This window comes from Acipenser ruthenus, chromosome 22 (genome assembly GCF_902713425.1).
Source record: "Acipenser ruthenus chromosome 22, fAciRut3.2 maternal haplotype, whole genome shotgun sequence".
Lineage (NCBI taxonomy): Eukaryota > Metazoa > Chordata > Actinopteri > Acipenseriformes > Acipenseridae > Acipenser > Acipenser ruthenus.
This window is the reverse complement of record NC_081210.1, coordinates 12,605,779-12,626,233: the sequence shown is the minus strand read 5'-3', so window position 1 is coordinate 12,626,233 and position 20,455 is coordinate 12,605,779. Positions and strand designations below refer to the sequence as shown.

Genomic DNA, 20,455 nt, shown 5'->3' with positions numbered 1-20,455 from the left:
AAATATTGTACTAGAGGCCTAAATGAACCACTTACTGTGTCTAAATATTGAAAATGCAAGATGTGCATTTTGTTGGCATTATTTGAAGTGAACCCCTGTTCATAAAGGGGTTTTAATTAAAATAATTAAGCCACGGCTGGCTTAATTAGCTTCTTTGCATATGAGCTGTATATTGGGTGTCCTGTTGGATAAAATCAGATTGTCCCCAAATCCAGAGGAAGTTAAAATGAGGGTATGGGGTAGGCTTGGTGTACAGGAAAGTGTCCCTGCAAAGCTGAGGGAAATAAACACAACTTTAACAGATTAAATGAACTGCTTCAAGCTTATAAAACGTGTGTTTCATTTTACATAAATCATTAGTAAAGCTTTTCAAATTGGGCCCATTTTCTCTGACTTGTTATCTCAGAATTCATGATCTATTTACTATAAAATATGTACTAAAGATGCCTGGAGTTCTTTGGCCAACCCTTTGTATGTAGCTTAAAACAAAAAAAGACAAAGTTATTTGCGGTGAGTGCCCATAAGCGTGGGAAATGTCATTGGAGTCTCTGGGAAGCATACGCAATTATGCCTCTGCACGTTTTGTTTTTCTATCCTCAATTTTTTATGAATTTTCCCAGCAATGCTTCACTTATTTTCATGACTTACCAATTCTTCAGCAACTAAAAACTGAGGAGATATAATTCCAAAACCATGGGAGTCAAGGATATATATAGAACAAATAAATTGTGGTTTGTATTATAAACATATTTCCAGTTTGAAATGTTCCAACTCTGAATATCAAGAATTAAGAAACACTGTTAGTGCAAACCATGACAACCACACTGTATTGGCTTCAAAAACATTGGTCAGCTGACAATTAGTAACGTCCTGAAGCAACCCAGCATTGTCTGAAACCAAGTCAAAGGTTAAAATAAGTCACCGACAGCTTGTCTATGAATCACCACTAAATTGGTTTCACATTTGTGGAGAACAGAAACTACAGTGAACTTGTAAATCATTAAGGAATGTGACTGGCACACTGCGAGCCCATTCCCTTATGTATGTTGCTGTCAAGTCTGGGGATTAAAGGGGTAGCACCAGGTGTTAAACACGTGTCTATCTGTCCGTCTGTTTGTCACACTCTACATGGTGAACATGATACTGCCTTGATTTTGCCAATCTTTACTAAACTTTTATCACACACTCCTAGTCTCTTATTTTTGGAATGCATTTGGCTATAACTGGCTGTTATACTAATATATTAACCCTTTCAAGTACTGAGGGCCCTCTGTATGTGTGTGCACAGGTTACATATGTTTGTTACCTGTATCATTCTCTGAATCACATGTACCGGTGGTTCTCAACCTTTTTTGGCTCAGGACCCATTATAAATATCTGGTTTACTAAATACTTCTTATCAACTAATGCACATCAACAGAATACATACTAAATGCAGAAAATAGTAACACATGGTACTTAGGTTCTGTTGTACAAATCCTAGGTTCCACTCAATGAGAAACCTGAGCTTGCTTCTCTGAGTTTATCAGAGTTTGGTGGAATTGGAGCCAGCACAATACGAATTTCATGCCCCTGCTTTTATTTTTCAGCTGACTCAAGGCAGAGAATCCTGTTTCACACAAGTATGCAGTGCTGAAAGGCAAAATAACTCTAATAGCATGGCAAGCAAGAGCAGGATATTCACCTGCAGTGCTGCACCAAACCTGGGAAAGACTCATTGCTATAGATTTCCTCTGTAGACTTGACCAGCTGAGATTCTTCCTCCATAGTTAGACTCACATTTTCCAACACGACTCCAAATGGATCGCTGATCCCTTCTTCATTCTTGAGTTGCTCTTCAGTGCTTCCCGGACATCAGAATCTTCCCAGTTTTTTTATGTTTCTAGACATTTTCGAAAACATGTCCATCCTACCTTTTGAAACATGTTTGTTCCACAGAGTTAGTTTTGTTTTGCCATGTGTCGACACTGAAGTGTTCTGCCAGGTATGCACTGTGGGGCCATGTGTCGATACTGAAGTGCTCTGCCAGGTATGCACTGTGGGGCCATGTGTCGATACTGAAGTGCTCTGCCAGGTATGCACTGTGGGGCCATGTGTCGACACTGAAGTGCTCTGCCAGGTGAGAATCGTTTTCTTCAAGAACAGCTGCCAACTGACTTCTCAGTTCTTACACACAAGACAAAACTTTGCCATGGGACAGCCAACGAACCTCAGCATGGAAAAGCAGATGGACATGCTCAGCTCACTACCCATTACCTGACAGAAAACTTGAAAGCATCATTTTGTATGATATAATTTACAATGTGCAGGAAACACACTGCATTGGGGGCTTTCAAAAGGATTCTTTGCACAACTCCTGAATGTTTCCCCCATCATTGAAGCGACTCCATCAGTTGTAACGCAAACACAGTTTGTGCAGCTCAATCCCACCAACTCCAAGTCGTTATCCAGTGCACCAGATATGTCAGCAGCAGTAGTAGAAGTAGGCATATCTGCACTAAAGCTTGAAAATCAGTCCCATACATGCCTCGCACAAATTAGCAAAATAGTGTGGTCTGCTACATATGTAGATTCGTCTAATTGTAAAATTAAACAAATCGCTTACTAAAAGGCGGTCAATTATTTGCAGTTTGATGTCTTCTGAAATACCACAGATTCTTTCCGTATTGTATCATTGGAAAGAGGGACTGTCTTCAACTTTTTTGCAGCTGACTCACTCAACAATTCAGTGCACATGTCAACAGCAGAAGGTATAATGAACTCCTCATTGATTGTGTAGTTTTTTTTTTTCCATGTCGCAACGCGTGTGCAGGGAGGTAAGAGGCACGCAACACTTGCTCCTGAACACTATAAGCTCATTCATTGTTTATTGTTTGTGACATTTTTCATTGAAAAAAATAAAAGTGGCTTGTCTTTTTAGCTTGGGTGCTTTGTCTCCAAATGCCTGCATAGTTTTGATTGTTTTAAGCTTTTGTTTGCTAACACTGCAAATGACGGGCTGCGTTCACCCTTTTCAGTCCTCAATAAATGAAAACCCAAACGTGAAGTAAGCAGGGTCATACCTACGATTACATTTCTTCTCATATTGTGAAGAATTCCTACTATCACTGCTATATGCAACAGGACAGTCTAAAAATGGCTCCATTTCACGGACTTCCTTCCCTGACTAAAATACACTCTACTGTCCACTGGAAACACCTGCTGCTGTTCAAATATCAGTATGCACACGGTAACATGCTGTGCAGCACTAGCAGCATCTATTATATAAAAAACAGAAAATGCATATCTATATACAGTCTGTTAGTGACCATTTCACACATTCTGGGTTGTGAAATATAAAGTGAAAGTATCTGCCTTGTCAACATTCCTGTAACAAGGACACATGCTCCAGATCCTGGCGGTCACTAATGGACAGGTGTAAAGTATTGTGGTCAAGTGGCTATTGCAGGTCACAGGAAACAGTCAGAAGTCGAGGTTAAAATTCCAAAACTACACTTTTATTTAAGCCTCAGGTGGAAAATTACAAAACACTAATTATTAACAAAAACAAATCCACAAGTCTGTATTTAACACAGATATTTACAGGAGTACACAACTAGTCTCACTGGAGTCTCAAATCGAGTTCCCTAAAATGAGCTCTACACAGGTACTTATACCCTCCCTTATCACTAGCCCCTTTGTTTAAACATTATATACCCCTCTCACCAGTTAAGCATACTATAGTTAAAACCTAACCAAACGATATATGTCCCCCTACATTAACTATTATTAAGCTCGCTCACGGCTATAACAAAGCCTGACATCAACACACGCACCCTCCCCAAGATGGCTGCACCCAGAGCCACCCCAACCTGCTGGTAAGATTGCAAACCAAAACATAATTTAAAAATATTCACAAAACATTCTGAATGCCAAACTTCATCCTCCACCTAACAACCCACAATAACACTGCAAAGAAAATGTGCACCTACTCAATACAAAGTTAACTGTAGCCGCGTTCGACTCAAACAAAGTTTGACTTTTCCCGTTTTGTTTTTACAAAAAAGAATGTCAACGACAAAGCGCAGTTTCGTCTCCTAAAATTATAAATTAAAGATTTGTCTTTCCATTTTCACAGTGTCTGTTATTCTTTTATATGTTTACATTATTTATTTGAACCAGACAATAATAAAGAGAATGTCTTTGTCACATCATCTTTTATATTTTAAAAGGTGGGGTGCAGTGAATTTTACAGAGTACCCTTAATGAAATGGCACGACAATTTATTCCGTAGGGTAGATGGAAGTCGGTCAGTTCGGAAGGGGGCGGAGCTATGGCACCCGAGCTCAGTGACCCAGACGGTAAGCGGCGTGGCATCCGAGGACTGGAGGAGCGGATGCGCTCGTTAACCTCGGGGTCATGGGCGAGGGTATAAATAGGGGGCATGGCTTGAGTGATCTGTTCCTTTGCATATGGTTAAAACATATAACCGAGAAGGAGCCTGAAACGTGAAAGCGACCGTGAGTGTTTTGTGTCTGTGTCCTAACACTGTGTGTCTTGTGTGTTGTTGTCTCACTAAAGATTACTGAGCACGATCCGGAGCTGCAGCCGCAGGCCAGCGAAAACCCGGACTTCACCACTCACCTGTTTCACTATCGGAACTGTCTCTGTGTTTGCACCTTTTAACACTTGAATCACGCACTGTCTTTGTGTTTGTGTTTAGTGTGGGTGTCTGAACGGGACTTTGGGGTTGCGGGTCAAACCCGTAGGATTACAATTAGAAGTGATACACGCCGCTGTATCACTTCCAGCACTATTATTATTTACAGGTTTTGCCTTGAGGCTCTGGACATTTATTAATTTAAATAAACACCCTTGCACCTGTACCAACGTCTGTCTGTGTGATTATTCTGCACTGCACTCACCTGCACGTCATTACCACTTTGCCACAGGCCCCCGTGGAGCAAACACCGCCGTTCTCTTATGCATCAATCTTCAAAATAAATTCACTGTCTCTAATAACGCTTGTCAAAAGCTTTTTAATAAAAGCTGAAATAATATTCTGCTGATGGTGAGGCTTGAATTACTGCCAAGAAATAAACTTAGAATTAGAAAAATATGAAACCAAAAAGAAAGAGAAAATCATAATTTGCACGCGAATCGTCCAAACCGGTGAGACCGCTTTCAAATCCAGCATCTGCCATCTTACTGCGTTTACTGACATGGATTGTTGTCCTGGTGTTACGTCACGCACACGCCCTCTTCCGGGTAGAGGTAGCGAAGATTTTCTTTAAGCTGTCATACCAAAAACTTGCATTTTATTCAACTTATAAGCAATGAATATGAATACTCTGTGTGAAGAAGTGTCTCCTTCCTTTGGTATATAAAAGCAGACAGGAGACAGTATGTACTGTTAATGATTCCAAAATATGTGGTGAAAAATAATAATTTAGGCTAAATATGTGCTTTATAATGTAAACTGCAACTATTTACCTCTTTCTTGCAGATATTGATTGCCTTTTCCAGCTGCAGTGTGAGGTGGAGACTATTAATCAAACATGAAGAAGTGCCTTGTGTATGTAAGTGTGACCAGGATGGCTTGTGGTGACGTCAGACCAGGAAGTTAGACAGACAAAGCAGTACTGGTGTTGAATGCGTGGATTTATTAAACAAAAAACAAAACACTGCAAAATAAATGGCATGATGACATACAAAGCAGTGGACGAACCCCAAACAATTACCTCCCGCACGAGTAGTATTTGTTATCTTTCTCCTCTCTCTTTTTTTCTCCCATTCTCCACTGCGAAAACCCAACCCCGAGTGAGACATTCATGCTGCTTTTATCTACAGCTGTGCCGGGTCTCGATTGCTAATTAATCATTGAATCCCGACACAGTCTGCATGTGAACTAATTGTGACTTCCTCGTGCCCACATACCGACATACATTTTAAAATCACCCGTGCTACATAACCCACACTATAAAAAATAACCAAAAAATACACCCAGGGGCTGGGGTACCCCACCACACATCTCCCCCCCTTGTGCACAGCACACATGGCCTTAAAGGCCACCTCCCCGTTAAAAGCCCAAAAGTCTTGGTCAGTGTTCTAGGCCAAGCATAAAAGGCTGTCAGTGGCAAGTGCAGAAAGGCTGCCAGTGGCAATGCTGTCAGCGGTAATGCTGACAGGGCACAAGCTGGATCCTTCAGCAACGGCAGATCTTGCTGTGGTACGGTGCACTCTGGAAGTGGCGTTGGGGCTGGCAGCGGTAATCCTTCCCTCAGCACGGGACACTCCGCCAGTGGCAGCGGCGCTGCATCCTCCGGCAGTGTAACTACTGCGGGTACTTGGGCTCCGACCCCAGAATTTTCCGGCAGCGCAAATGCTGCTGCTGGATACAACAAAGTCCCAGCTGATGACAAGCAGACATCCCTAGGCGGTGTTGTGCAGGCATCCCCGGGCGATGGCGAACTGGCATCCCCGGGCAGTGCAGAACAGGCCAACCCAGGCATTGCAGGCTTGGCATCCCCAGGCATTGCAGCCTCGGCAGCCCTAGGCATTGCAGGACAGGGCAGAAGTTGACCTTTGGGAGGCGATGACAGGAACTGACCCTCAGGAGGTAGCTTCAGCTCCTCTGCTGGTGGATGCGGGAGAAACAGGTGGTCTCCCTCTGGTGGTGGAGGTGGGAGCAACAGGTAGTCTCCCTCTGGTGGCTGAGGCAGGAGCAGCAGGTAGTCTCCACCTGGCGGTGAAGGTGGGAGCAGCGAGTAGTCTCCCCTGGTGGAGGAGGCAAGAGCAGCGTATAGTCTCCCCCTGGCAGTGGAGGCGAGAGCAGCAGGTAGTCTCCCTCTATCACTGGGGACTGGTGCAGTTCTCCCTCGGTTGCGGGGAACTGGTGTGGCTCTCCCTTGGTCGCGGGGAACTGGTGCGGCTCTCCTGTGGGCCCTGGCATGGACCTACCTACTGCCTGTGGATCTGGAGTAGCAACCCCCTCTGCGTGCGCTGGACGCTCAGGCTCCTCCCTCGTGGGTGCTGGAGTTTGCACCGGCTTCTTCCCCTTCTTCCGGGTGCGTCCGCTTCTCCCCTTCTTCCTGCTCAGGACCGGCAGTCGTTCCTCTTCCTAGTGTGGGGGGGTGGTAGTCGGGCGACACGTGACCGACCCCACCAATGGAAAAACACTACTCCTCCCTTTTTAAGCAGGTGAGGCAAAAACAACGCTCACAAAAATGTTATTTTCAAAAAATGTCTTCCCTCAGTCTCATGAGTGGTTTTGCCAGTGGCTTGTACAGATGGGCATCCGTACCGGTACCAAGGTCACCGACCCACTCTGTTCCCGAAACGGTACTGTACCGGTACTGAACCGGGAGCGTCCCGGTAATGACCCAGCTCCGATCCGCTACTGTACCGACACGGTGCTAAAGTCACCAAACCGACCCGGTACTGTCTCAGGACTGTACCGTACTGACCCAGTCCTAAAGTCACCGAACCGGTACTGTCCCGGTCCCGACGTGCTACCAACTGGTGCTCCAGTGACCGGTCCGGTACCAAACCTCGGGTCTTGACCCGCCCAGTCGATATCTATAAGCAGATTGAGGCAGCAACTATACAACTGCATACTGTACACTACATTACTTGCTGCTTGCATCATGCCTGAGTTCTATCCCTGTGAGACATGCAAGGCCAGTCTGCCTATTGAGGACAAGCACTGCAGATGCTCTTCCTGCCTGGGGCCAGAGCACGCCAAGGAGGCACTAGCTAATCACAGCTTCTACGAGTTTTGTGCACCTTTCTCCAAGCGCACGCTTGAGAAGTGGCTATCCCGCAGCTCTACGGAGTGCTGTGCGTCCAATATTCCTGTTCAGCGCTCTTCCCCATCACCCTCTGTTAGAGCGGTGGCTGCATTCTCACCCCAGGGCTATGTGCCAAGGGAGAGCGGACGATGCACCCGGGAAAGTAGCCCAGGCAGAAGGCTGTCCTCACGGTCTTCCTCACGGCTTGACCGCAGCAGCTTCCCAGACCCTTCTATTCGGTCTACTGCGCATGCGCCCTCTGCAGGCCTGCTTCAACTGCAAGGTTTTTCAGTCCGCGTTAAACCGCAACCACCTATTGACAGTGTCTCATCACTGTCAAAGGCACTCTCTTGGTGGAAACAGCCGGTCCATCTACGCCTTGGAGTAGCGCTGGGCAATATCACCAGAAGAGAGGTCATCACCATGGACGCGTCTAGCCTGGGGCGCTGTGTGGAATGGTAGAGGGGTGGAAGGTGTGTGGAACACCCCTTGGCAGGGTTTCAACATCAATCAGTTTACTCATGAAGCCTCTATTGGAGCCCATGCATTCAGCTGAGCTGAATTTTTTTATCACTTAAAGCAGCTTTATTGCTTGCTATCGCCTCCGCAAAGTGGGTAATTGAGATGCAGGCATTCTCTATAATGAAAGCCTGCTTAATTTCTACAGAGGCCAGGACAAAGGCCACACTCCGTACCAATCTTGCCTTTTTGTCGCTGCATCCATTATTGCAGCAGGCTTGAAGGAAAAATGACGAAGAGATCTATGAGCGCAGTTTTTTTGTGCCCTCAGGTGCGGACCGTGACTGCGTCACTGGCTCAGAGAGCAACTTTGATATATCTTATTCAGGTTTGGGCATCTTTAGGAGGTAAATACGCATACGGTAATGGTTACATTTCTATTTCAGGGAACCAGGGTTATGATAAAAACCTAACATTTTGCAGAAGCCCGAGTTAGGTGCCTAAGCTGTACAGTATGTAGGACCTTTCTTTTTCTTTCTTTCTTAAAAATGTATTTGCTCATACAAACACAGCGTGTTTGCTTTGTTTCAGTGTATTTAAATTGAAAACTGTACAAAGTGAAACAAACTAGAATTTTTTGTATGTAATAGAATGTGTGGTCCAGTGGTTAAAGAAACTGCCAGGAGGTCCCCGGTTCAAATCCCACCTCAGTCACCGACTCATTGTGTGACCCTGAGCAAGTCACTTAACCTTCTTGTGCTCCGTCTTTCGGGTGAGACGTAGTTGTAAGTGACAATGCAGCTGATGCATAGTTCACACACCCTAGTCTCTGTAAGTCGCCTTGGATAAAGGCGTCTGCTAAATAATCAAATAATAATTGAGAAAAAGTGCAAAATAAGGGGTTATATTAATAACCATTTATCTACTTTTGAGTATGTTATTCTCTTGCTTGTTTTAAGGTGCAGCAATCATCCTAGGTTTAAAAGAATGTATAGACACTAAGTGCTGCGACTGAAGATCCTTCCTCATTCCATTCAAATCATGAGACACAGTGACTTTTCAACTCTGCTCGCCCCGCCTAGTCTAGAGAGTTGCAAGGTCACACTGTCACATGATTTGAATGGAACGTGGAAGGCTGTTGGTTTTAGCACTTACAATACTCCAGAGCAGCTGAAAGCCAAGTAAAGGCAGATTCAGAGAAAAAAATACCACAGTATGAGAGCATCAGAACCCAGAACCATTTAGAATGACTGCATCTAAAGTAGTAAGGAAAATCTGAGGAAAAAAGTATAACAAGCTTAAAATAAAAAGACAAAGTAACTGTGCCTTTAACTGCTGAACTGGAGGTAGCTACTGTATGACTAATCAAAATTTTATAAACACATGTTGAACTCAGCTACCCACTACGGACTCATTACTACTTCTATGAATTATTAATTCCGTTTTATATTGTGTATAGGCTAAGCCCCACAAAGGCCCACAAAATGTTACCGAGGGCAGCAGGTGATTATGACTGATTCACCTGCTTGTGACAGGGGAAGACAGCAGCTCTGCAGAGGAATGTGCATTTGAATACAGGGAGTTTTTCTTTATCATTATTGAACTATTCACTACAAGTAGCTAGATAGTGCTTTTATTGTATCACGAAATATCACGTAAAGGAGGCATCACGATTCATGATCACACAGGACGGATCCCATTGCTGTTATTTTTTTTTTAATTAAAAAAAAAAAAATCGCATTACGCTGTTTAGCACATGACAGTTCACCTCAAGGACAGCCAGTCTGAAGGTCCTGCTGTGGCTGACAAACACAAATGCTGCCAGTGGGATTTTTAGTAGGCAAAGCAGCAGTACGTTCACCTTGAACTAGCTTTCACATGTAAGCTACAGTTACTGAGATAACCTGCAATCACAAAATTAATAATGGCCACTTTATTAGAAACTACTCTGAGGAGGCTGTGTGGTCCAGTGGTTAAAGAAAAGGGCTTGTAACCAGGAGGTCCTTGGTTCAAATCCCACCTCAGCCACTGCTCAGGGTCACACAATGAGTCAAGTCACTTAACCTCCTTGTGATCCGTCTTTCGGGTGAGACGTAGTTGTAAGTGACTCTGCAGCTGATGCATAGTTCACACACCCTAGTCCCTGTAAGTTGCCTTGGATAAAGAAGTCTGCTAAATAAACAAATAATAATAATAATAATAAATCACCGCCGGTGTGTTGTGAATTATACATCCATCACTGAGATATCCAAATCTGCCAAATAAATACATAATAAATAATATCCAGCATCGAATAACTTTTTCATAATTGGTGGTCTATATTTTTCATTTTGGACTCATCTTGCAGTCATTCAAATCCAGCGACAGAATAACATCCGAATCGCACTGTTCTAACTCACACTGCATTGCTAAACAGACGCAGAGCTTGGTCCAAGGAAAGGAATCCTCCGATATCGGCTGTAGAGGTTTAAACATACTTTCGTTATATAAACTGAATCCTCCTTGAGCGTTCACAGTGCTGTGGTTATTTCATGGGGACAGCACACTCAACCCCTCGGGGGATTGTGGGCTATTTCAGCAATCCTCAGTCATTATTTAGCTGACGTTGAATCTCTCTCCAATGGACTTTCATTGGGATTCCGAATTAAGCTATAGTGACACTTTGCTATACAGGGACATCACAAAACTCCCCTTTACAGAATAGCACAGCAGGCTAGTGCTGAGTGGCTGATTCCATGGAAGTATGATGGCAGCAGGGTTGGGGTCAATTCCAATTCCATTTCCAATATTTTAGAGCCATAATAATGGTTGTAATTGTTCAACTGCTTTCATATGAAGCTAATTTAACTGAATAACAGTAACTTTGATTTACGTAATTTGTTGCCACTGTGAAAGCTCATTTTATCAGAATACTGCTAATTGCAATTTTGATCAATGATGTGCTGGAATTGATTAAAATGGAATAGGAATTGGCAATTGATTTTTAAAAAGGAATTGGAATTAGAATTGAAAAACAGGAATTGACCCTGACTCTGGACGACAGAAGTGGTGAATGCCTGACTTTTTTTATGATTTACTAGTGTACACTCAATGATCTCTGTAGTTATTGTCTAAATGTTGTATATAAGACCTAGAGCTGTCAGCTGTAATTAGTCTGTAGAAAGGCTAGAAGAATACTGGAGCGTCTGCATCACAGACCAGGGGGCCATTTCCCGGTAGCAATGGAACGTGGCATTTCAAGATTAATCTCACCATCCTCTTCAGCTGTTTACGGTCCATCTTCAAGTGTATTTCCCAAAGCCCCACGTGAAACGCCAACTTAACTAATGATCGTGCAGTGCATTGTGGATCCGTGAAATTATCAATTAAGGCCATTTGAAACATATGTGGTGCAAAGAAGAGTATGCTTGTTTGCAGAGAAAAAAAAACGCACACAAAGGGCAACACGTTTGTAATGATGGCAAAAGAATCCCAAAAAAGAAATGTATTTACTAAAACTGAAATAGAAATACTTGTGAATGAGGCAGAAGCTAATAAATCTATTTTATTTAGCAAGTTGAAAACCAATGTAACAAATCAAGCTAAAATCAGTAAGTGGGCAAACATAGCTCAGAAAATGAATGCCTCAAATACTGGCACTCCAAGAGAAGGAAAAGATGTCTGCAAGAAATGGCAGGATTTTGCTAGCTTAGCGAAACGGAAGGCTGCAGATATTAAAAAGCAACAACAAAAAACAGGCGGCGGTCAATGCTCTATTACGTTAACCGCCGAAGAAGAAAAGGCTGTCAACGTAATGGGACCCACAGCTGTAAATGGGATCCCTGGCAGCATAAAAGTGCTTGGCCAAGAATTCCCTGCTGATGTTGATGTATCTCAGGAGGGAAGAAGCACAAGAAGTGCCTGTAGGCAGGTTTCATGAAGCGGAATGTGAGGCATATGCATATATATATATATATATATATATATATATATATGCATATATATATATATATATATATATATATATATATATATATATATATATATATATATATATATATATATACATATACATAATCACGTCAAAATGTGATAATTCCTCTAGAGGAAAACATACTTGAACTTTGACCCATTCAACTCCTCGAGACCATCACTTTCAATTCAAAACACAAAATGTCTCTTTTTCAATCACTTGACAACACCCACAGTACAGAAATGTTCATTAATGATCAACAAAATGAGAATACATTTAAAAGAAAAAAAAAGTTAATACAGCTGTATAATGGCTACCAGAGCCCCCTTACACTAGATCTGACACTGATCAGTTAATAAGAACATAAGAAGAACATAAGAAAGTTTACAAACGAGAGGAGGCCATTCAGCCCATCTTGCTCGTTTGGTTGTTAGTAGCTTATTGATCCCAGAATCTCATCAAGCAGCTTCTTGAAGGATCCTAGGGTGTCAATTTCAACAACATTACTGGGGAGTTGGTTCCAGACCCTCACAATTCTCTGTGTAAAAAAGTGCCTCCTATTTTCTGTTCTGAATGACCCTTTATCTAATCTCCATTTGTGACCCCTGGTCCTTGTTTCTTTTTTCAGGTCAAAAAAGTCTCCTGGGTCGACATTGTCTATACCTTTTAGGATTTTGAATGCTTGAATCAGATCACAGCGTAGTCTTCTTTGTTCAAGACTGAATAGATTCAATTCTTTTAGCCTGTCTGCATATGACATGCCTTTTAAACCCGGGATAATTCTGGTTGCTCTTCTTTGCAGTCTTTCTAGAGCAGCAAAATCCTTTTTGTAACGAGGTGACCAGAACTGAACACAATATTCTAGGTGAGGTCTTACTAATGCATTGTAAAGTTTTAACATAACTTCCCTTGATCTAAATTCAACACTTCTCACAATATATCCGAGCATCTTGTTGGCCTTTTTTTATAGCTTCCCCACATTGTTTAGATGAAGACATTTCTGAGTCAACATAAACTCCTAGGTCTTTTTCATAGTTCCCTTCTTCAATTTCATTGTCTCCCATATGATATTTATAATGCACATTTTTATTGCCTGCGTGCAATACTTTACACTTTTCTCGATTAAATGTCATTTGCCATGTATACAGCTATATAACGGCTACCAGAGCTGCCTTACCCTGGATCTGACATTGATCAGTTAATACAGCTGTATAACGGCTACCAGAGCATCCCTTACCCTGGATCTGTGCATCGGATTGTCAAAGTCTGTCCCCTCAGGGGCCAACAGCAACCAGCCTCCATAAATGGGTTTCGCCTACATGGAGAAAAAATGTGCATATTAGTAAGGAGAACTGATGCATACTGTAACAAACAGTCTTTGTTAATTACGTTTGCTATCTGGTCAGAGATGGGAAGCGCTCATAAATATGGAACAAGAAAAACAAAATAATTAAAGGTGACAGAAACCGGTAGTGGACTAATCGAAAGCCCTGTGATTGTGAAGCGTGTGGTTTCAGATGGACGGGAGTGCAGTTGCAGTTGCAGTCTGTTAACATGTACATGACATTGAAGAACATTGATAAACAGTTTTAAAAAATGTCCCAGCAGCTTTAAAATAGTGCACAAATCAGAGTGTTACGAAGCAGTAAATTCACAAATTAGGCACCAGAGATTATCAAACAAAAGATTTATTCATATGTTTCTTTAAGGTGGCGAATGCTCGACCCATTCCATTATTTTTAAATTAGTAGTCCTTCTACTTCCAGTACAGTACATTAATAGCATTTATAGTGGTCATGGATATCAAACAATGGTATTTAATACCTACAGCCCATGATAGTTTAGACTGAAAATGATTAGACTAAATAGCCTATATTGTTTAAACTCATCCAACTCTTAAACACAGCTCACCTTGCTTATTTCTTGTTTTATTCTTCTACCTCTTATGAATACAGTTCACATGAAATCATTGAAAATATTACATGTTCACCTCTTTTAGGGGCCAGTGCACACTGGGCTAGTACGGAGAGAAAAAAAATGAAACCTAATTTAAATCAACTACCGCACACCGCAAGCGATGCAAACTACGTATCTTCATTCTGTAGATAGGTTTTTTTTATTCTTCGCCGTCCTGTGTGCATTGCATTTTGGCAACAACAACAAAAAAAAAACTCCTTAGACAAATAACATTTAAAAATAAATACTCCAAAGAGGTTAACTTTCTTGTTTACTGACAACAATGTTTTATATCAGCCTACCTTATCAGCGCGTCTGTACTGGATTTTCTGAGACCTGTACTGTACAGTTGGAGGTTGGCCAAAGTCAGTGTTGCATTGTTATTTTGATTTAGGTTGCTAAAATCTAGTTTTCAGCATTGGAGGTAAAATACCAAAAATGGATGACAAAGCAAAACAAGCTAAGTATATTTGGGCTGAGGATCGTGTCAAGACATTTCCTAAAGAAGCTGTACATGCAGATGGAGGTCATTGTTTTGCACATCTTGAAAATGTGACTTTGGAGAAAATATGATCACTCGCTATTTAGCTTCAGAATCACACATTAAACAAAAGGCTACTACAGAGGCTGCTAAACTGAACGCAAAACAAAACGACAGCTTTCAGAAAACAAACTTGAAAGTCAGCGCAGACAAAAAGTATTCCTGTCACTTGTATCCAAGTTAAATCAGTACTGCAGGTACAATCTAGCACAGCCACCTTGCTTCAAACAGCCTGCTGCTTCCTTTTTAAACGCAGTTAGAATTTTTGACCTGAATAGGCACGTTTTCTTTCTTTTGACTCGCTACTAAGACGTGCAGTCTCAACGTATGGGCAAGTCCACACCAGACAGAGAATGTCGGCAGCAGCTGCTGGGGGATGTTGCATGCTTGCCTTTAACAAACGACAGCACTCTGTTTTAATAAGGAAGCAAGTACCACTATTTTACAGTGTTCTGACTTTTACAGGTTTATTTAATGTTTAAACAGGTCTGTGAAATCTTATTCCATAACCTACCCAGGAAAAATGGGTAAATTCTCTGCAATCTAAAGGGTACATCAGCACTACATGAAAGATAAAACATAAAACTATCCCACCCTGCTGTTCCGAATGTATTTGGTCATTGTATAATAATCCGTATGCGCCCAAACATCTGCATAATGCCACAATGCTATGTCAAAAATCACTGTTCCTGAGCATCTCTTCTGAGCCAAAAAACATAACTTCTGCATGTACCCTCACATGCGCTCTGAAACGTACCAGTGCAGGCCCAATGAAGCGTTGTATACACTATAGTCTGTGTGACAATCATGGTCCGTCTAATTTTCCATAAGGAAGGAGCTTGTACCTGCTTTTGTTTTGTGTAATAGACATCTTTCCAACTGTACATGATTCCTTTGCATGTTGTATTTTGATGTATTATTATTATTAATGTTGCATTCAATAAATAATTTTTTTTTTTAAAAACACATCTGTGCTGTGTATATATAAATTCCATCTCCCTAGCATTCTGAACAATCTGATGTTGAAATATTGTCTGGCTTTATTTCGAATGTTCCCTGTGTACAGTCACACTGTGTTGCTGAGGAAAATTTTAATTTAAACTGTTAAAAACGTAAAGGTAGCTAAAACACTGAACTGATTAAACTACTTTTTTTATTATTATTTATTTCTTAGCTGACTCCCTTATCCAGGGCGACTTACAATTGTTACAAGATATCACATTACTTTTACATACAATTGCCCATTTATACAGTTGGGTTTTTACTGGAGCAATCTAGGTAAAGTACCTTGCTCAAGGGTACATCAGCAAGAGTCCAGAGCCCTAACCACTACTCCACACTGCTAAGTAAGCGTACCTAGTAAACACTACACATTTTTAAAAGAAGCAACATCATACAATGACAATCTTTGAGGGTTTTCTTTTTTCAGCCCACAGACTGCAGTAGCCACCGCCCTGCTATTTAAATATGTAAATTAGCCACGTGTTTATGCTCAACGCTCACTCACTGTCAGGGTTTTTATAGTGAACCTCGCCCAACAGAAAGGAAACGTACACCAGTACGGCTGTGGTTTTACCTTAAAGGAGATTCAACATTGTTGCTTCGATTTGTAAGTCACAAAGTACTACAATGTGGTAAAAAAATGAGTTGTCTTCCATTACAGGATTTTTCTCGCGTACCCCTGATCCCCCCGCCCCGCCTTTACAAGAGCTCACGCAACCCAGTTTGAAAACCACTGATCTAGGCCATCTATAATAGGGTGAAAACATAATGTCAAAGTTCTTTAGCATGGGCACTTGTACCATATTTGTACTATGTGGACTTCTTAAGCTGGAATGAGTATGCTGCCATAGCGACACCCCGGAGAGCCAGAAAAGTACACCAATAGGGAAGAGAGAGATATCCGAGATGGAGAGATTGGAAATATCAAGGCCCCTGGTGATGAGCAGATCCAGGGTGTGGGTGTGTCCTCGGGTGTGAGTGGGGACATTGACAGATTGAGAGTCCAAGACAGTCTAGAATCGTGTTGAAGTCGGTCACTAGGGGGGAGGAAGGCAAGTCATCATGAATGTTGAAGTCACCTAGGGAGTAGGATTTTGTCAGCAGAAGTGCAGACAAGGGAGAGGAATTCTGAAAACTCTGCAATAAAAGCAGAGTTGCTCTTAGGTGGACGGTATATAACAACAAGGGTGAGGGACATGGGAGAGGGGAGCTTGATGGTGAGGCAGGCAAAGTAAAAGCAGGCAAAGAAAGAACTGAGGAAGCGAGCACAGAATTTGCAATAACAGCAGTACCCCCGCCTCGGCCAGTGAGGCGAGGTTTGTCAAAGAGAGAATAGCCCTTTGGGGTGGCTAGATGCAGGTTTATATCATGACCCGCTTTATATTGTGAATTATATCTGCATGACAATCATGATATAAAGCGGGTTCATCTGTATATGCAAAAGTATGTGAATTATGACATCTGTACAGTACTGCTGGCTCCACGATATTCCCTGTGCAGGTAATTCTTCCACAGCGAGGGATCAGAAGGTCCCAAGCACATTTTAACATTGGGACAGTCTGTGAGGAAGTCTGAGCAAGGTGGCTTCCTGTAATGAGGCTGGTGTACAAGTTTATAGAAATTAATTTCCATCAATTAATTGTGGCTGCATTTATAAGGCATCCCATTATGCTGTGGAGCCAGTGGTTGTAACTCCCATTGCCCCACAAGGCCAGTCCAGCAGCACTCATTACTGTCACAGTAGAACATAGATAGTACAGTCTAGTGAGGCTGCTGAGTACAGCATTGTAAAGGATGCATGCATATGTATGTATATCTGTTATATATAGATGCAGCTGGAAACAATGATTTTTAGTCAAACCCACGATATTTATGTAAATAGATACAGGGAAGGAGGGGGTTATAAAACTGTTTGAAAAAGAAGCCAATTGTCCTTTAAAAGGTTGAATAGAACAGTGCACTGCATTAGCATTATATTTGAAAACCTGTTGCTGCTAGCCTGTTTGTAATTCAATATCATGCTTCTAAATTCATCAAACAAAGGAGATCTAAGGACAGAAGACAACACATCATTTGATAAGAAGCCAAAGGGTATTCAACTAGAATATTTGTAACAATTAATGGGGAAGCCTGTAAAATGTTTTAAATTCTCTTTCACTGCTCCCCTCAGCATTATGTAGTAGAACTTTCTTCCTAGGCCCTCATTCACTAAACAGCGGTACCGTGTTTTGTATGCAGTAAGCCCCTTTACTGCATGCTTTGTACACCTGCTGTATTCACTAACCAGTGGCAGGCAACCTACGTGTGGAAAAAAGCGTGTGGAAAAAGTACCGCTTTCGAGTCTTAAATACAATGAGTAATGTTAATGTGACAAAATGTATGCAAATTATGTCACAGAATACCACAAGGGAGGTATTTGATATGCAAACCATATTCACTTAAGGGCACTAACTTTACTAGGTGCCTCAGCGTGTGTTAAAAGTACCGCTTATTGAAACCAGGCGGTGTCACAGAACCAGCAGAAGAGCTGCACAGAAGAGGGAGAAGAAGAGTCAGGGAGAGAGTATTTCGGACCAGACAGACGTTACTAGGGCTGTGTGAGGAGGGGGTAATAACTAGATACAGACTGAGCACAGATCATACTAGCCTTATATGTAGGGCTCCGGAAAATTTACAATATCACAAATTTCACAGAAATCGTGTATTTGACTGCCTACCATGAAAAATATGCAGTTTACTTTCCATTACTCTTCACCTCCCCTGTTCATTTCATACTTATATCAAGTAGAAGCAACGCTACAATAGCTGTACATGGTCCAGCATCAATGTCGTGCATTTGGTTATTATGGCAATGGGGGTCAAACACATACCGGCTTCATGATTGGTGAATTCCTCATACTGTACAATGGCGTAACATGCGAGTCAGAGGCGGGCAGCTTGAAATGGTTGTTTAGATATTGTTGGCTTATTAGCTTGCAGTGTATGATTAACATTAAAAATGCAGACAGCTGACAAATAAAAAAAAAAAACTAAATTAATTTCAAAAGAAGATAGCGTTCAGAGCTACGAAAAGGGGACGTTGCATGCTGGTGGGATTCTGTTTTGCTCAACTTGTTATGTGTCTTTGGATCATCTAAGAAGAGGTACTATTGACAAGCATCTTGACAGAGCAGTACACAAAAACAAGAAAGCCTAACTTGAAGTTCAGGCTAAACAATTACCAAACAAGCAGGTCACAACCACAGGATTGTTTAAAAAGAGCACAGAAAGTGGAGCAACACATAATGTCAACACGTTTCAATTAGTGGAAGCCTTAGTGCTAAAAAACAACGGCTGGTCAATTAAATATTATGAAGTTTTTTAATGAAAAAAATCTGACTTGTGTATCCGTGCCTAACAGTGACACACTCAGATGAGAGTATCTCCCTAAAGTGTATGCAGCACATGAAGAATATTTAAATGTAAAAATGAACGATTGAGTCTGTTTGCGTTGTATGCGACGAGGACACTGATAATCAAAGCAGCTGTGTTTTGTACATTATTTTCATCCCACAGAGCTTTACAACTGCTAATTAAGAGGAACTTACTGCGTACTTAGCAGATACACTGCATCTTGACTCTAGCCACACAACAGTAGTAGGTCAGATCATTAAGACGCTTGTGGAGACTGGCATTAATTTGAACTGTGCATCTGCCTTTGTAATAATAGACAATGTAATAGAGGGAGAAACACTAGCTATGCTTGTGGATGGATGGGTTTTTTTTGTTGTTTTTTTTAATTATTTTTTTAGGTTGATAGCCTCCAGTGGCATATATAATGTTTTATCATTTACTAATATTTTGACGGTATCTGTGGTTTTAAAACTTCATGAAAAATAATTTCTGTTTTTATAAAGAAAATCACTACTACAAATAGTACAAATGCATCGGAGGTGTTCCGATTTTAATTGTGGCAACACAGTAAAAAAATTTAAAAAGTAATATCTCCCTTTTCAATTTTCCGCTGGATGATCTTTAAGTTTTACAACTCCTGATTTCAGCTTTTTATTTATATACAATAGATGCTGTTTGGTAGCCATCAAAAAGTTGTCATTATCTGAAAGTTGTCAATAAGTGAAAAACCATAGGATAGGATTGTTTCCTGTCAAAATGTTAATAACCAAAAGTTGTCTTTATCGGAGTTGCTAATAAGCGGCATCTATTGTATAAATGATATATCTGTTTTTAATGTTTATCTGTACGAATTGACAGTGTCTGACGATTTGAATTGTGACATATAAATTGTTTCAGACAAAATAGAGCAACACATAAAATGAAAATTAACATGAATACTTAAGTTGCAAGTATGCCATTATTAAAAATGCATTGTCTACTTATTGTCTGTATCAATCAATAGCAACTGCTTCATTTAAAAATGTATTTTATGTATGTTTTACTTACATCCTCTTAAACTTTATATTTGATTTACAGATATCAAAAGATCATCCCATGGAAAAATTAAAAAGGGAGATATTATTTTTTTCAATATTGCCACAACCTCCGAGGTTTATACTGTAGTACCAGTTATTGTCTATCCTTGACAAAGAAACCACGCTCCAGACTGCTCATGAATATGCATTAGCAATTTCTGACAGCACTTCGTGATATAGAGCTCAAAACATTGATTGTTGAAATAATAACACATGTGTGTTAAGGAACGGCGTCTCTAAATAAATCTAGGTGAAGAGAAGGCTTGGAATAGGAAAAGAGGAAAATTTACATTATACAGATAGGGAT

At 41.2% G+C, this 20,455-nt stretch overlaps 1 protein-coding gene across 6 annotated transcripts in view; it reads right to left on the bottom strand.

Annotated features, from left to right (window-relative positions):
• Window positions 1–20,455, bottom strand: part of LOC117431656 (myosin phosphatase Rho-interacting protein) — a 245,746-nt gene that overhangs the window by 220,296 nt on the left and 4,995 nt on the right. For all 6 annotated transcript variants that reach the window (XM_058995983.1, XM_034052858.3, XM_058995984.1 and 3 more), the window contains exon 2: window positions 13,418–13,495. In XM_058995983.1, the coding sequence (XP_058851966.1) occupies window positions 13,418–13,495 (78 nt within the window). The remainder of the gene's footprint in view (window positions 1–13,417; window positions 13,496–20,455) is intronic.